Source organism: Pteronotus mesoamericanus, unplaced genomic scaffold (genome assembly GCF_021234165.1).
Source record: "Pteronotus mesoamericanus isolate MK-2021 breed Mesoamerican mustached bat unplaced genomic scaffold, CSHL_Meso_final scaffold_507, whole genome shotgun sequence".
NCBI lineage: Eukaryota > Metazoa > Chordata > Mammalia > Chiroptera > Mormoopidae > Pteronotus > Pteronotus mesoamericanus.
The window spans coordinates 2,049,577-2,067,968 of NW_026555319.1; the positions used below are offsets into that span (position 1 = coordinate 2,049,577).

The 18,392-nt window shown below is 54.7% G+C and overlaps 1 protein-coding gene across 1 annotated transcript; it reads right to left on the reverse strand.

Annotated features, from left to right (window-relative positions):
- Positions 1 to 290: 290 nt before the first annotated feature.
- BRI3BP (BRI3 binding protein) lies at positions 291 to 16,000 on the reverse strand. Its single transcript, XM_054594093.1, has 3 exons — positions 15,699 to 16,000; positions 11,392 to 11,494; positions 291 to 5,038 (listed from the first exon to the last, which is right to left on the reverse strand). The coding sequence occupies exons 1-3, from the start codon at positions 15,903 to 15,905 to the stop codon at positions 4,617 to 4,619; spliced, it is 732 nt and encodes a 243-aa protein (XP_054450068.1). The 5' UTR covers positions 15,906 to 16,000; the 3' UTR covers positions 291 to 4,616.
- Between the last annotated feature and the right edge of the window lie 2,392 nt (positions 16,001 to 18,392).

Below are 18,392 nucleotides of genomic sequence, written 5' to 3' on the forward strand. Positions count from 1 at the left end.
CGCTCCAACCAACTGGGCCGCGCCGGCCAGGGCGGGGTGCCTGGTTAAATTTGAATTTCGGATAAACAGCCAATACATTTTGAGAGTAAGTACAGCCCATGTGCTATTCGGGACACACGACCTTCTCAGATGGGGAACAGTCTCACGGGGTCACCACCGCATGTCCAAGCTGGGAAGACGCCACACACGCTTGGCTGGAAGCGATGCGACATATTTAAGAAGTCCGTACGACAAAGTTACAATACACGTTTATTAAGCTGTAATTTTCACAGTATTTTAATTCTGTTCTGAAATCAGTCTACAAATATCTCTACATATCACCAAAGCCAGTTATTCAATAAATAACAGGAATGTATCGCTTTGCAAAAAAATAAAAATAAAAAAATAAACAAGCCTTAAACATTTATGTCTATATATGATATTTGTAGAATCAGTTTCTCAAAGCTCATGGGGCTAAACTGCACACGCCACACACATACATACACACGCACCACTATATTCAAATCAGATTTATATTAAGCGTCAAATTAAATGCTATTCATAACCAGGTACACGAAATCTGAATTGAATCGTGAATGCACTGCTGACAATGGGCACCGTACCTCACAAACGCGATCTCCAGTTACGAGGAGGAAGGCTGCTTTGCTGGCTTTGAACTGAGTGCTGATCACCATCACCGTCACAAGGAATCAGTTTAAATTACAGGACTCAGAGGTTTAACACACATGCAGATATTAAATTGACACTAAGACCTTTAAATCTGCAAAAAGACATTGGAACATAGGGTCACTGACGCCCCTCGCTGCCACAGGTGTTCAGTACATGACACAAGTGACAATCAGCTTTGATGCCACCACAAGGGAAAAACTGGTCCTGGTGTGCCTGCTACATGCCAAGCCATCGTTAAAGGGAAGAGGGCAGAGTTCAAGTGCGGACCAAAGTCTGCCTGTCCCAGATGTTGTGCATCCTATCGATGGTTGCCTGACACTAACTCTAAGGGGACTGCGTCAGATCCGGCAGAAAGTATGTAATTCTGTTATTCACAAATGAGGCGCAAAAATCCAACTACTCGGGTGGCCATAAACAAAAACTCTGCAGAACAGTGATCGACTACTACAAAAATGAAGCTGAGGCGGTTGACACCTGGGTGGCCCGGAGTGGGGTTTCTGGGAGAGTCAGCCGCTTCGAAGCCCAGCAAGAAGCAGGTACGGGGCGCCAACCCGTGAGTCGGCTCGACGGCATTCGGCAAAAGCATCTTAAGTAGCAGGGAGCGTGGGAAGGGAGCCATGTAGGATTTTTAGAGTCTGTGCCGGCTATTGGACATGTCATTCCTGATCTCTCCGTCAGGCTGCTGAACCAGGGACAGGTGAACAGCCAAAGCGGCTTGCACGGTCCCCGCAAGCCAGCCCGCGTGGGCGTGCCGAAGCCTCCCAACCATGAGCCCTGGCCTGCGCCGGTGCCCAGCAGGGAGCGCTGGCACGGCCCCCAGGCCCCCTCGCTCCCTGCCTCCCGCGCGTGGGACGGGCTGTGTGTGGCCCTGCGTGGCGTGCTGCGCCCCCCATCCTCAGGAACCTGCGCATGAAAAAAAACCTCCTTTCGAGGGCATTAACCCCTACGTGTCTTCACGTGGTCACCTTTATAAATTAAGACCCCGGCACAATTCACAGGACAAGCTTTCAAGAAATCCTGTTGCTGCAGCTTCGTTCCCGGAAATGACACAGGGTATCCCTGAAACACGAAGCAGAAGACCCCAGGGGGCAGCTAATGCTGACTGGTGTCAGGAAATACATTTAGGGGAGGCTCTGCGCCCTGAAAGCGTCTTGTTCTAGCATGTCAAACAAGAGAACATTCTGAACATCGATCCCAAAACATCCACGTGACTCCAGCACTGAGAGACAGTTGGTCCTTTTTCTTTTCTGGACTAGTTTCTTTTCTTGGTATTTACTGTGATACTGAAGTATCAGGAAGTTAACACTGCTTATTTAAAAAAACTGAGTCTCCCTTAGAACAGATCCACAGCAGTTCTCGCCAGGATGTTTTTATATCACATTTAACGGAGTGTTGCACTAATGTATTCTACAGCCCTGAAGACATAAAAAAGGTTTCTCTTCAAGGTATGAGATATGGTACAAAAATACATTTCTCCACATACAAAAGAGAGAAAAAAGAAAGAGGTATGGGTGGCAGGGGAGGCCAAATGCCCTACAAGCGCCCATGGAATGGAGAAAGAAAAAACCCCCAAACTCTGTGGGGGTTAGGAATATGCCCAAGCAAAAGTCAAGTTTCTGCATTAAGAAGCAAGTCATTCAGCCCTGGCTGGTGTGGCTCAGTGGACTGGGCGCCGGCCTGCGGATCAAAGAGACACCGGTTGGGGCCCAGGCCTGGGTTGCGGGCCAGGTCCCCAGGAGGGGGTGCGAGAGAGGTAACCGCACATGGAGGTTTCCCTTTCTCCCTCCCTTTTCCCTTTTCTAAAATTAAATGAAACCTTTAAAAAAATAAAAAACAAGAATCATTCAGACCTAACATCTAGGACTTGCCCGAGAATTTCAAACAAGGTTCTACCCTGAGGTGATCCTCTGAACGCAGTGCAGGCTCCCTCATGACACAGACAGACAGACATCTCCCACTGGAGAGCATCGCACTGTGCCCACGTGGTAGAAACGGTGTGAATTCTCCACAGCGATTTCCAGTTATGCCGGTGGTTGGTCTGCGGCTCCCTGGATTTTCTGAGAGTTAAGATGGTTTCCCCACCTGGATCTCAAGCCAGCGCAGCGCCCTTCAGGTTTCCCCGTGAGGACGTGCCAGGGAACGCAGTGACCATCACACCCAGGCCGGCGAGAGCCTAAGACTCAAGTCTTGCGCAGGATGCACCAATTCCCCCGGTCAGCACAAGCAAAGCCGTGTTTCAGTCCCTGTGCGAGCCACATGCACACACAGAAACAGGACAAGGGTGGCCTCCCCGAGACCGTCTGTGCCCAGCGCTGAAGCAGATTCACCGGCAAGCATCTAAACGGCGAAGCTGGATGGGCTTCCAGCCAGAAAGCCTGGGTTTCAAGCGCCCACGGACACACACCTGCCCCAGCAAGCCCAAGAGTGAGACCAGTGTAGGCATGTTGGGGTCCCTTGGTGTGCACCTTAAAAAGAGAAGTTTCCTAAGTATCCCCCAGAAACACCTGCTTCCGTTCTCCAGCTCAGACCTCCCAGGAGCACGGCGCTGGGGCTGGCCAGGAACTGAGCTCTCTGCGGCATGACACCTGGACTGCAGGGTCTTGGCTCTGCCCGATCAGACAGGGCAGGGGGCTTGGGCGGGGGCGGCCGGGGCGTGGAGGTGCGCTGGGGCGGGCTGTGGAGACAGTGGGGCCTCTAGCAGCCTTCAAAACTACATCGAGCACCAGCCGGGCTGCCTTCCCGTGTCCTATTTTCTGGGGCAAGCCAATGCGCCTTGAGCGGGGGGGTCCAAGGAGGGGGCGCTCCCACCAGCCCCCGGTCGGAGCCCTGCTTGGCCCTCTCGTCCCCGGCAGAGACTGCCTCAGATGAGGATGCCAGACTGCCACCGGGAAGCCCCTCGCATGTGTACGAGAACATCTCAGGAGCAACAATCCACGTCCTCTCAAAGGCGCGTTTCTGCTGCTTACAGTTCCTGAGATGCTTCATAAGCAGCGCGAGGCCCTCCGAGGTCCTGAGTCAACCAAAGCCAGAGAGCAAGACACACACACAAAAGCCCTGCAGAGCCGCAGACCCTTCCCCTACAGGCCTTGCTGGCAACGCCAGGTGGGAACAGCTGGTTTTGTGAGCGCTCCTGGGCACCCCGCACCCCAGGCAGCTCTTGACAGCAAACCCCAAAGACATTTCTCTCCCGGGTCCTTGAGTTTTTCCTTTACAAAATGTTGGGCTTAACATCCATCCAAGAACAGAGGCAGGGGAAAAAACCTGAGGTTTTCTACAAATCACGGTTTCTTCACTTGGAAACATACCTGACGGGGATGTGACCGGGGTCCCTGCCGCCCAAGAGACAGTCCGTTTCATCCTCGAGCTCAACTGGCTACACTCAGAAGCGACGACGTTCATCGACTCGGCCAACAGCGACCCAAAGCAACATGAAAATAAAGACTCACCTTTCAGGGACGTGAGGAAAACGCACACAGACCTTCCCCGACGATACCTACACTGTGAAAACAAACGCTGAACTTTTCTAAAGTGTCGAATTAGCATATTCTTCCCCCTCTGTGTAAAGTTTTAAGAAACTGGACTCAGATCTGCCTTTATTAAAAAACCTTACAAAAGATGTGTTGAAGTGCTTGAAAAAATTAACTTTATGCTCTATGCAGATAAACTTCTCTCACTGTACAGCTAATAGGGTTATATCCTTTGTTTAAAAAATATCTCTCCCACTAACAACACCTGGCAGGTAGTCCTACTTCACTGAGCGGGTCCTCGCTCTCGGAATGTGTCCTAGGAGTGTACACGTGGCCCGAAACACCCTCACAGAGCGCCACCCCCTTGCTCAGGAACGTTTATTAGGATTGTTTGGGGTTCGCTGCCCTTTTCTTCCTCCTCCTCTTCTGTTTTCTGAGAGAGGGCGCTGGTGTGAGGGGGCCCGGCCGGCCGGCTGGTTGTCACTTGCTGTTGGCGCGGTCAAGGCTTTCCAGCACGCGGCTGAGGCGGATGTTGAGGACTCGGACCTGGTTCTCCAGGTGCTCCAGCTTCTCCTCCACGCTGGGGCCGCCGGGCCCGCCCCGCCAGTAGCAGCCCATGGGCCCGGTCATGAAGTACACGGCCACCACGAAGCACAGGGGCAGCGCCGCGCTCTCCGGCTCCCCCTCGTACTTGTGCAGGATGTACACGCAGGACATGGAGAACAGGAGGACACGCACGATCCAGAAGAAGCGGCCGAACACCACGTGCAGGAAGCCGAACGTGAAGCTCAAGGTCAGAGACAGGAACCAGTAGGCCAGGAGGATGACGCCGACCAGCATGATGGCGCGGGCCGGGCTGCTGGCCACCAAGGCGGGGTTGAAATACTGGGACATGTTCGAGACTGCAGGACAGAAAAGAGGGACAGTGGCCGGTTACAGGGAGTCGGGTTTCGGTACCGGTTGGGCGTGGGCAGCTCAGCGCGCTGGCTGGGCCTTCGCGACAGCCCAAGGAACGGAGCCGCCACCGACCTTCACGCTAGGCCCCGGGAGAAGACAGGGCCAGCCCTTCCGACTGCCTGCCCGATCGTGGGTGTGGGACACCCGTCACCGCAGAGCAGAGCCTGCACACCGCCCTTCCATTTCCTCCCTTCTCGCCTCCTGCAGTAACCAACGCGCACTTTCAGGCTGTCTCTCCCTTGCAGCTGCGCGACTCAGCCGAGGTCAGGGAGAGGGGAGCAGGAACGTTTCTGCGGGGTTTTTCCTAAATGCGGCAGGACTGTGCCCTTTACCTCTTCTTCTTCTGCCTGCTGGAATATGGATGGTAGGAATGGGAGCAGCTGTCTTGGGCCATGAGGGAAGAAAAGTCGCCTACTGGCGAGCAAGAAGATGGAAGGTGCCTCGGTCCTGAGGACAACGGGCTGCAAAGCCACCTACCTTCCTAGCCACCTACCTGTGAACTTTCCCACAAGAGAAATAAGCTTCCATCTTGTTGAAGCTGCTGTTTTGGGGGCGCTTCTTACTCACAGCCAAACCTAAGCATAACTGGTGCCCGCCCATGGAGCTCCACCCTAAGCATGGATGAAACGGAGGAGCTGCATCTTCGGTGGGCCCGACTTACGGACATTTTCAAACAGAGAAGTTAAAAGAAGAGTAAAATCAGGACTCCCGTTGAAACCAGCTAGGCTTCACAATTCTTCCCATTTTGCCGTATGTTGCTCCATGTCTCTAGTCACGCACCCTTTTTTTACCCAACCATTTGAAAGATGCACATGTCACACGCCAGCATGCTCCCCCGCGCCGCCCCGCTTCACGGAGATAGGAATGACCGACAGCACTACGCACGCTCCAGGCGGACGGCACGCTGCCTTACGCACTCTGCGACGGGGGGACCACGGTAAGCTTCTGACACCCCTCATCTCATAGAGACCCAAAAAAGGAAAAAAATTTTTGCTTGTCCTGAGACCTCTTAGGATCGAGTAATCACTTAACAACCTCCCTGTCTATCCCGTAGCTCTGGGTGTGAGAATCATCACGTTGTACCCGATCTCCCGAGTACTTATTTATCGATAGCTGCAAGTCGTACCTTTTGATCACCTTCATCCAATTCCCACGTTCCTTCCCTGCCTCTGGTAACCACAAATCTGATCTCTTTTCCTAAGGGCCTGGGTGTTGTTGGTGTTTTTTCCCTTCAGGTTCCACAGATGAGAGAGACCACACAGCGTGCGTCTCTCTGTCTGGGTCCCCTCACTGAGCACAGAGTGCTCTCAGGGTCCAGCCATGTGGTCAGAAATGGCAGAATTTCCTTCTCTGTATGGCCGAATAGGATTCTGTGGTGTAACGACCACACCTCCTCTAGCCTCTCGTTCATGGACGGTCGCTTCGGTGGCTCCCCTGTCAGGCTGCTGACGACGATGCTGCAGTGACCGCGGGGTGCAGGCATCTCAGACGCGGGTTCTCGCTTCCTTTAGAGACAAAGCCGGAAGCGGAACGGCTGGGTCATGTGGTACTTCCATTTTTAATTTGTTAAGGAAACTCCATACTGTTTTTCACAGTGGCTGCACCAATTTACATTCCCAAAAACAGAGCACAAGGGTTCCCTTCTCTCTGTATCTTCTCGTCTTTTTGAAAAATTGCTGTTCTGACAGGCGTGAGTTTTGATGTGCATTTCCTTGGCGTTTAGTGCCACTGATCAGCACCTTTTCATGTACCTGTTGGCCATTCATTATCTTCTTTGCCAAAAAGTCTATTCTGGCCCTTTACCCATTTTTAATCGAGTTATTTGGGGTTTTTTGCTATTGAGTTGTATGAGTTCTTTACGTATTTTGGAATAGTGTGCAAATACTTTTTCCCTATAATGTAGGCCCTTTTTATTTTGTTGACCATTTCTTTGGCTGTGCAGAAGCTTCTTAGTTGCCTGTAATCCCACCTGTTTATTTTTGCATTTGCGTTTGAGTAGGGGAAGGCTGGGCCCGGGCAACGCAGGGCACAGGCGGCCGTCTGCAGAGAGAACTGGGACCGGGTGGCTCCCGGGACCGCTTGACGGCTTCCTTTTCAGGAGGCAGCCCCTGGGTAACTCCTCTGTGTTTCCTCGGTGTTCACCCCAGGCCCGGCGCCGTTCTGCGGCTCTGCCTGAATTGTCCCGCAGTCCTCATGATATGCTGATAAGACATGTAGCACTTCCCACATGGGGACTCAGGCAGCCGGAACAGGGCAGCTCCGGGGTCGATGGCCTCCGGGGCTCAGAGCAGCTGCCAGCCACCCGGCGCACTGCGCACTGCGAGTCCCAGCTGAGACGCGCTGTCAGACAGGCTGGATTCCGAAGACTGAACGCCCCAAAAACGTAAGACACCTCAATCATCGTTTTCCATGCTGATGACAAGTTTAAAGGACAATATTTTGGATCGGGGTAACTGAAATCTTATTAAAATTAATTTTACCAGTTTCCTTTTTTAATGTGATGAGAACATGTCACATTACATATGTGGCTGGCTTTCTATTTCTGTCAGAACGCTCTGGGCTAAGACGTCTCCATTTTAACAACAGCCTGGAACATTCTGAAGGAGGAAATCAGAGGACCGTGCGCACAGAAAGATGTACCAGAATGTCCAACCTGTGAGCCGTTTCCCGTCAAGCCTCTCACACACTTGAACCTCTAAGCCTAAGACACAGATTGCCAAGGCCTTAGGATGCTTTGGAGCCGATGCCTCAGAGGAAAGGGAAGACGCCGTGACGGGGGGGGGGGGGGGGGGGTCTCCCCTCCGGAATGCGCACGCAGGTGGGCGTTCACTGCTTCGCGGCCCCGCTGTGGAAGCCTCTGATTCTGGTCCTCTCCAGGCACTTAGAAGGCTGTCTCCAGTCCACGTTTTTTCTCCCAAGCTTCATGCAATTTCTGGCAACCAGGTGTGTCCCTGCAGGGCTCACGGCCAGGGACAGACCTGCTGGAAGCTGAGCACTCGGGCAGGTGGAGCACTTGGACTCCGAGTGGGGTTGCGCTCGGTTGCCGCATCTGGGCTCCGCGTTGGCTCAGCCTCGGTCCTCGGGGGCCACTGGCAGCCCCAGAGGCTACAGCCGCACAGCCTCCTCTCAAGGGCCACGCCACCGCCTCTGACTCTGTGCCTGAGCCGAGGGGCCACTGCACCGGCCTAAGGGCTCCTCGGAGGGCGAGCTCAAAGGTCCAAGGCTGCAGACGGTTCCACGGGGCCGAGGGACACACCGGCAGGTGTGAACCGGGGCACCCGCCTGTGCAGCTTTGGGTTCCACCCCCAGCCCGGGGCTCCAGCCTGCAAGGTGGGGTCACGGGCCAGCAGGAGGGCTCCGGAGGCTCCGCAGAGCCAGGGCTGTATCCGTTTCCCGCGCCTGCTGTAGCCAACGGCCAGACTTGGCGGCTTAAGACAGAGTGTTTTCTCTCCCCGCTCTTGAGGCCAGAAGGTGGGAATCAGGGCGGGGTCGGGCTCCCGCTGCAGGCTCTGGGGGCGGCCCCCGCCTTGTGTCATCCTGCCTCTGATGGCTCCTGGCGCCCTTGGCTGGTGGCCACATCCCTCCAGGCTCTGCCTCTATAGTCACAAGCTGTCTTCTCCGGGCGTTTCTTTGTGTCTCTGTGTCCAAACATGCCTCTTCTCGTAAAGACGCCAGACATTGGATTTGGGACCCACTCCAATCCAGGATGACTGCCCCTTAACTTGACCACGTCGGCAAAGACCCTATTCCCAGGTGAGGCCACCTGCACCGAGACGGCCTTTCTGGACGGACGCAGTTTGATCGCAGGAGTGGCAGTGAAGCAGCAGGGCACGGCCCCCCGACCCTGACAGGGCTCCGCTGCGCCGGGGCGGCGCCGGGGCGGACAGTGCAGCCTGGAGGAGGTGGGCACGGCCCCCGCCTCGGGAGCCGAGATTTCAGAGGGGACCGCACCCCTTCAACATGCACAGGCGGTCACAGCAGACCAGTGCCACAAAGCGGGGGTCCCCACCTCCGGGCCACAGACCGTCCCAATAGGAACCACCGCCTGAGCCCCACGCCCTGTTCCCCGCATCCCATAGTGGACAAACCGGCTCCTGGTGCCAAGAAAGGCTGGGCGCTGCTGCCATAGAGAGAACAAAGGGACGGTGTGAGAACCAGCGCCGTCGCTTTACATGGGGTTCTCAGGATGGAGCCCCTGGAGGTGTCACGTACGAGAGACCCAAAGGTGGGAACGACCGACTGCAGACAAAGGGCTGGGGAACCGCTCCTGGCAGAAAACACCTAAAGGGACCCCTGGAAGGTGTGAAGGCAAGACACGTCCACGGACAGGACAGAGGCAGAAGCTGGGGAGACCCTTGGGGCTCACAGTCCTCAGGAAACCCCCGCAATTCCAAGTGCAGCTGGAAGTCACAGGGCAGTTTTAAGGTGAGTGATTTGTTCTGTTTTTTTTTTTAAATTACTCCATGCAATAAAAGTAGTCATAAAAAATCACCCTGGCTGATTGGCTGAGAAGGGACCACAGGCAGCCCAGGAAGGAGCTAGGACACCAGGACGCGTGCAGGGAGGGCGGAGCCGGCCTTGGAGGCCGCCCCCTCCGGCGAGGCCTGCGGGCAAGGCCGGCCTCGGCTGGTGTCCGTGAACAGGGATTTCCAGTGTGACGCTGGGATCTGAGCTTCGTCCCTGTTTCTGGCGCTGGGCTCCTGAAGCCCTTGGAATTTCCCCAGGGATAACAGCAATAAAAGTGCCTTGATCATTCATGACCAAGTTCCTTTGGACCACACCTGAGTTTGTTAATGAGGTGACTTTCAGATACCCCCAAGGGTGGGGGTGGTTGCCAGAGGAACCACCCACGTGCTCGGAGGGCTGGAACATTCCGTCCACCCCGACAGCTGGAAAGGGGAAAGGGGCTGCAGGTGGTATCTGTCCCCAGTGGCCGGTGATCTGGTCAGTCGTGCCCACGTGATGAAGGCTCTGCAACAACCCAGGGCAGGGGCTTCGCAGGGCTCCTGGGGCGGTGCACTGGGGAGCGGGAGCTCGAGCCCTCCTCCCAGACCCCACCCCACGCGTGTCTTCCATCGGGGCTGTTCCTGAGTTACGTCCTGTAATAAGCTGGTAATCTAGTGAGTAAACGGATTTCCTAAGTTTCGCGAGATGATCCAGCAAAGTAATCGAAGTGGAGGAGGGGGTCGTGGGAACCCCTGATCTATAGGTGGTGCGTCAGGAGCCCAGGGCACACCCTGGACTCACAATTGGCACCAGCAGCGGTGGCGTCTCATAGGACAGAGCCCTCAGCCTGTGGCATCTGATGCGTCTGCAGGCAGGTCGTGTCCGAACTGAGCAATATTTGTGGGACAGCGTCCGAGGAGAACCGGGTTACCTGCCTGATGGTGTCGTGTTGGAGAAAGGGCTCCCCCCACTGCCCCATGACAGGGACTCTCTGTGCGGCACTGTTTGCACAAACGGCGTGGTTCAGGCTGACACCTGCTGTCCTTCGGGCAGTCTGGGATTTGGGGAGCTGCCCAGAAGAGGGTACCCTTATGACCAGCCCATGATAACACCAAGTGTCTAACGGGCTTCCCCGGTTGATGACATTCCACGCATGTCACGGCTCATTGCTGGGGAATTAAGCACGTCCCAGGTGACTCGCCCGGGAAAATTCCAGAAGCTGAAGCCTGGCCTCCTCCAGACGTCATCTCCCGTGCCTTCTGCCCTCGCAGATTTTGCTTCATGCCCTTTTACTGGAACACGTACCAGCCGTCCTGGACAGTCGCCGAGCTGGGGGGCTGATCTTGGGGACCCGGACATGCCGCCAGACTTCCTGGAGGGAGAGGCAGCCGCCTGGCCCCCCCAGGCTGTGTCCTTGACGTCCATGGTCCCAGCCGCGGCCTGCTGGTCCCCACAGCAGCCCCTGCTGGTCAAGTCAGCTGTGTCCGGAGGGCGTACGTCCCTCCTTCAGCCCTTCTGATGATTCCGTCAGCGCCTCAATCTCTGAATCGAATCTTTTCTGCTTAAGTAACTGGAGTAGTTTGGAGCGGGTCCCAGAGAGCCCACCCCTGCTCCGCGCAGTTGGCCTGAGGGCAGACACCTCGACCCCACCCTGGCACCTTATCCCAAGTGGCATCTGCGGACCTGGGCTCTGATGGATCCTTTACATCAGCAACTATTCACAGCAGGTGTTTATGCCAATCGGCACTGGCCCCCACGAGGCGTGTCGCGAACCACCCACTGTGGGTACCAGCCACACTTGAAGACCCACTAGAATAAAACAGCGCCTTGAAGGAACACCCCCCACACCTACCGTCAAGTCCAAAAACATCCAAGATCTCTGTCCAAATTTTCCACAGTGTTTCCAGAAACATATCCACACCCAGCACGAACCTCTCGGTCAGCCTGGTCAAGAACTGCAGAAACAAGAGGAAGATCATTACTAACTTGGCCAACGCTGCCTTTGCCCAAGCTCATGGTCAACACGTCAGCAGGAAAACGGAGCTGCCGCTGACCACCAAGAAGAGCCAAGCAGCCCAGGGGACCGAGGAGCTGGCACCAATTGTCCGTGGGCCAAGAACTGAGTGAAATCGGGGCCAACATCCCCTTCTGCAGACTGAGCGATGCACCCATGGGAGACCGCAGCCTCTGCCGGGGAGAGCTGCCTCACTCCCGGTCCGATTGCTCCCAGAACCCTCTGCTCGCCCCTCCGTCAAGGTCTCTGCTTTCCTCTGCCTGATTTCTCTTTTTTATTTTTACTTATTTATTTTTAACTTTTTGCATTCACTTTTCAATTACAGTTGGCATACGTTATGTTAGCTGCAGGTGCACAGCATAGAAATGGGACATCTCTATACCTTACGGGACGATCCCCCCCATAAGCCCAGTGACCCCTCCCCACCCCGCCCCCTCCCGGGTCCACCCATAGTTAGGACAATATTGCTGACTGCATTCCCTATACCGCCCACCCCGTCCCTGGCTCACTCCGTCGAAGCCACGCGTCCCCGGCCCTCACAGACTCCGCGCCCACTGCCACCGCACGGCCTTTGCGCACGCTGTCCCCGCCGTCCCTGCGGCCTCTCCCGCAGCTCACTGCCCTGGCCGCTCCACTCCAGGTACTTCCAGTCGGCCGGGGGCGGGCGTGAGTGCAGACGCGCCAAGCTCCCTGCTACTCATCAGCCAAACTGGGGGCCAGAAAGCCAATCTTCTGGGCCTCACGTCCTTCCTGTAAAACGGGTGCCGGACACAGGCTAGGCTCGGACAAAGGTCGTCACCATTCCTGTCACAGCGTCCCGTCTTCTGTCCTTAACGACACTCTGAAATCATCTCGTCGTATGAATGTTTTACTTTCTCACTCCTGCCCCATGTAGTAGGTGCTCACGGGATTCTTTTTTTTAACTGTTTTATTTCTTTTAAAGATTTTTATTTACCTAGTTTTAGAGACAGAGGATGGCAGAGAGAAAGAGAGGGAGAGAAACATCAATGGGGGGCTGCCTCTCGAGTGCCCCCCACCGGGGACCTGGCCCACAATCCAGGCATGTGCCCTGACTGGGAATAGAACCTGCAACCCTTTGGAGCTCAGGCCGCTGGGCCACACCAGCCGGGGCTGATTGTTTTTTAATGATTTTAAAGTGTACCATCCAGTGGCAGGAAGTACATTGACGACGTTTGCAACCATCGCCTCCGTCTGGTTCCAGAACATCTTCATCCCCCGGAAGGAACCACCGTCTCCGCTGGGCGGTCACTCCCCCGCCCCTCCCCTTAGCGACCACTCATCTGCTCTCTGTGGCTATGGGTCTGCCTGTTCTGGACGTTTTGTGTAAATGAGATCATACAGTACGTGGCCTTTTGTGTCTTTCTTTTCATTTTCAAGGTTCACCTGTGTATGAGAACTTCGCTCCTTTTCATGGCCCAGTTCCTGTTCTACCGCACAGCTAGATTACTGTCGTTTGCCCATCTGCCAGCTGTTAGATATTTAGGTGGTTTTTCCACTTTTTGGCTGACGTGAGAAGTGCTTCTGTGAATGCTTGTGTACACGGTGCTTAATGATTTTGAAGCGAGTTAATGACTATATCACTTTCCTGCCAGACGAATCCCTCTCTTCTATAAACATCTACGACTCACTAGATGCTCACTCAGGGCCCGGTATGGTACATCTGGACCGATCACACTCAACCCCCGATCCATCTCCGGTGCGCAAAGGAGACCGAGCGGTCAAGCGCCAGGCCCAAGGTCCGTGAGAGGCAAAGCCGGGCTGGCGGCCCGTGCCTGTCGGCCAGCGAGTCCCGTGCCCCAAACCAGAAGGTCATGGGTTGATTCTCAACAAGTCCTAGATTAGCAAATAGGGTGTTGCTTTCAACACTCTCAGCCTTCACAACCCACCGAGCAGGTCTGGCTCTAATTAGTAAAGCCAGGCGCGCGGAAAACGACAGTCGCAAGCCAACCCGCTTCCCCTTGCATTAAGATTAACAGGACGATCTCCCACAAGCCTGGCCGGTCCGGGCTATGCTCAGCAGGAAATAAAATAACGTCAGGCCAGCCTCATTCTAGAACCTGCAGGAGTCGAAGACACTGGGAAAGGTCCTGAGGCAGGAAGGCCGTGGGCTCCAGGCCCACGCTGCCTGGGTTCAAATCCCAGATCTGCCCCTCAGCCCTACTTACGGCCAGTCACTTTGCTACCCTGTGCCTCAGTTTCCCCATCTGTCCCTCTGTAAAATGGAAACAGTAGCAGTACCTGCCGCGTCAGATTGTTCTAAGGACTGAGTTATGCTACTGATAAAAGCACTCAGCACATTCTAACCGAACAGCAGGTCGGCATTCCCAGCCTCTCCACTGGGGGCTGCCCCGAGAAAGAGTTCTGGCCTCGGGCCTCGGAGCCCTGGCCGGAGCCCGGCTGTCTTATCGGTGCCAGCTCGGAGGTGCGGCCCTTCAGTAAATACTTTGTATTTCACAGCTGCAGGCCTCAGACTCTCGCACAGACCGGTCGGCCGAGACACGGGTCGCTTCTGCCTATCCTGCTCAAGGAAGTCAGACTTCTTTTCGCTCCAAAACAAGTGGGTTCTGCTTTCACGCCGCTCGGGGCACAGACTCACCTTGTTCACATCCTTCAGGCGCAGGCAGACCGAAGGGCGGCCTGGCCGCGCCAGGGCGGCTGGCGGGGCGCTCTCCCTCTCCGATCCCCCGCCGAGAGCTCCTTTGCGCCAGAACCCCCCCCCCCTGCCCCGGCTCCACAAGAAGGGTCCCCACACTCACGGGAGAGGAGGGCCAGAAGCTAGTCTTCCTAACAAATGAACCTGTCTTTCATTTTGCCCAAAAAGAATGTCCGGCCAGTCTGATTTGGGTTTCCTTGTTCTTCCCCACCGCCCGCTCCCCCCCCCCGCCCCGCCCTTAATCTCAAGTACCAGGAAACATTTTTTAAACCCTGAAAGCCCTTCCAGCCCAGCTCCGCAAGGTTGGCTGTGCCCTGGCCAGGGTATAACTCATAGCAGCTGATAGGACTTCAGCCATTGCTCTCGGCCAGGAGAGCGCCAGCAATTCCCGGTCACGAACTCACAATGGCAGGGATATGGCTGTTTCCATTTAACAGGATGCAGAAACCGAGACCCAAAGCAGGGGGCGCGTGCCTGAAGCCCCCTGGCCTGGAAGTAGGAGGGCTGAACTTGAACCTGGACTTCGCTCCATTCCGAAGCCCCAGGGCTAGCGCAGACAAAGGCACTAATGGGACTAATGGGACGGCAAAACTGTACTCACGGAACCACGTTACCACAGGTAACGGTCCTCATTCACTTCCCCTTTCTGAGGGACTACTGGTGAACTGTGGCCCTAATGGCGGACCCATCCCACCCAGCTCCAGGGGCAAAGTGGGGGCAAAGTGGGGACCAAGCAGGCAGCTGGGAGCGTCCCTGAGCTGCTCCTGAGCTCGCCACACCGTTCCGGGGGTTGCAGGCTGCGACACAGCTCCAAAGTGAACCACACGCTCCAAAGTGAACCACACGCTCCAAGTGGAAGGCCCAACACAGTAGGTACACAGGGGGCTACAGTGCCAGGTGTCCAAAGCAACAGAACAGCCCTCATCGCTCCATTTTTCTTGTAAAGAAAAAAAAAGGCATAAATGTCTTCAAGTTACAAAAAAAGAGAGCCGTAGGATTCCGGGGGAAGTGGGTCAGGTGCAAGGCTAGAGCAGATCTGGGGTGACCGCAGCAGTGTGGGGAGAGGGCGCACGTGGGCACGGCGCCCCAGGGTAGCCAGCACGGTGCCTGGCTCACAGTAGGTGCTCATTCAAACGTTAGAATGAATGAATGAGAGGCGCGGCCGGCGTCAGCGCAGCCCCAGACCGGCCCCGGCCGCGGCGCCCTAGGGGGCAAGGTCCAAGGAGAAGTGCGGCAGGGAGTAGAAGGCGCCCCGAGGCCCTGCGCCCTGGCGCCGCGCCAGAACCCGCCGCCAGACCCCACACTGGCAGGGCAGGCTCCGGGGCGCAGGCTGGGCACCTCCGTCCCGATCACCCCTGTCCCCTACACCCCCTCCCCACGCCCCAGAAGCCGCGCATGGCCCAGGCCAGCCCCGGCGCCAGGTGCGCGGCGGCCGGGGCAAGGTGACCGCGGGCGCGGGCCCAGAGCCCACCTTCTGAGCAACGCGCACATTGTCCTCGCCGAACAGGCTGCTGACGCTCTGCGAGAAGGTGTTGACGGTGCGGCGGTAGCTGTTCTTCTCCGTGCCACCGCGGCCCCGCGCCCCCAGCGCGCCAGGGGCCAGCAGCCCGAGCAGCAGCGGCAGCAGTAGCAATAGCCCGGCCCGGGCCCGGGGCCAGCCCGAGGCGCGCGCGCCCATCCTGGGGCCGGAAGAATGCGAGGTCAGGAAGAAGGGTGAGGGCCGCACGGAGGGACGCCGCGACTCCGGCGGGGACCGCGTAGGCGCGCTGGAGGACCGCGTGCAGCGCCGTTGCCTGCCGCCGCCACTGCGCCACCTGCCCCGCCCCGCGCGCAAAGACGCGATGGCCCTGCCCACTCCTGGCCCCGCCCCCGAGCGCGGGGACCCGCCGACGACCTAGCTGGAGGGGTTGGGACGAGTTTAAGGTCGCTTGGTCTCCCGGCTCCTGCCCTGCTGAAGCCCTCCCTGATCTGGTGGGGTTTCAACCATAAAAGAAAAAATATTGAACTTTTCTATTAAAAGCAACCCATGCCTGGAAAACTCATGACTGCAGTTGATTGGAAACCATGCGTTACTATGTGTATTATATATCATTGAGCTTAATAATGGTGCCCACTAATTGGCCACGGTTGACCATCGAACGGGCGCAAGCTTCGTTCGTTCATTCTGAGTTTAAAACCAAGACGTTGATGGGGAACGGGAAGATGAAGGGGCCCACGTTGTCTTGAACTGGACCCGTCAATCTCGGCAGCAGAAAGTATCGGCTCCGCCTCTAATGGGTTCCTGCCGAAGTACTTTGAGCCATAACCTGATCTGGCCTCCACACCGAAGCAACAGGTGACGGGGAATATTGGGGATGGAGGAAAAAAACAGAAGCAGCAGAAGCCAGATCCAGAACGGGGAGTTCTCTACAGGACCGTAGGTGGCACAAAGCGAGAGTGGGGGGTGATTGATGTTTAAAGACCTAAGGGCCCTAATAACCGAATGCAGTGCAAGGGCTTGTTTACATCCTGAATCAAACAAACCATGTCTCGCCGGACATTTTTTGAGACAACCCTGAAAATAAAACTTATTTTTTCCCAAGCCAGAGTGTGACAAACTGTATCTTATTTTTGAACTTACATTTTTCTGGATTCCTGATGAGGTTTTCATATATTTTTTCGCCATATGTTTTCTCTTCTTTTTAAAAAAATAAACTTTTTTAAAGGTTTTATTTGTTTTCAGAGAGAGAGGAAGGGAGAGAAAAAGAGAAAGAGACAACCATCGATGCGTGGTTGCCTCTCGTGCACCCCAACTGGGGACCTGGGCCACAACCCAGGCCTGTGCCCTGACTGGGAATTGACCCAGGACATTTTGGTTCACAGGCCGGCACTCAATCCACTGAGCCACACCAGCCAGGGCTAAAAGTAAACTTTTTAACTGAAGTACAGCATATAGGAAAATATACAAATCATAAGGTGTCTGTCTATGAATTTAAACAACACAGGTAACCAGCATGCATTTGGAGAAATGGAATGTTGGCAGTTTCCCAGGAAGGCTCCTTTTGTACTTTCCCATTCACTCTAACCCCCACCAAAATTTAGGAGATTCATTTTGCCTGTTTTTGAACTTTATGTAAATGAGATCACAAAATATGACCTTTTCCGATTGACTTTTGTTCATCATATTTATGAGATACATGTTGTGTATACGTCTTTTTTTCCTTGCTGTGTGTAATGCCCACCCTTCCTTCCTTCCTTCCTTCTTTTCTTCCTTCCTTCCTTCCTTCCTTTTTAGAGAGAAGGGAAGGGATGGAGAAAGGGAGAAAAACACCAGCGTGTCCTGACCAGGAAGGGAACCAGCAACTTCTTGTTTAGCAGTATAACACACAGCCAACTGAGCCACCACCGGCCAGGGCTCAAATGCTCTACATGGCTTCTGAAGAGAGTCTTCTGGTTCACGATATTTTAGAAGAAACTATAGGAGAATGTACTATGACCAACTTAGCAATTTAAAAGTGAGCACACTTTATTTAATGAAATGAATATATTTAAAAATACTGGATTGGTAGCATCCTAAGCAATTAAAAACCTATGAACAACTATTTAAATGGATGTATAACCTTTAAACAAGTCCCTATGTATATTGCCCAAATCCTCATGCATCCCTTGGGTGTTCATAGGGTTTTGTTTTCGTTTGGGGCAAGGAGGGGCGTTTATCCAAGTTCGATCACACCCTTCCTTCGCCCGTTCCTGCAGTCCACAACTGTTCATTGCTTGCCTGCTCTGCAGCCAGATCTCATTCTAGAGTCTTCAAATGTTTTTCCTGGGAGTTTCTTAAAATAACGTCATCCTTTCTAAAGTTCTGAACTAACTCCTAGTGCCTTCACCTTTTTGTCTGATATCAAAGGTTTGCTCTTAGCAAGCTAACGCTGTTAACAGGAAAAAAAGGTGACGCGCTATAACCGTTCTGTTCGCAAGATAATTACAGGAGTCAGGAAATGTAGCATCGCCGAGTGTGCTGCAGACAATGTGAGGTGTACTGAGAGTTTAAAGCTAATAGATGACTTCTCCTTCCGTTTCTTCTGTCCCTGGAATGGAAATATTTAGTGCTTTTTTTACTACATAACTAATGTATGTTACAAGAATATCAGAAAATATAAATGAGAAAAAGGAGAGATGTTTGTAT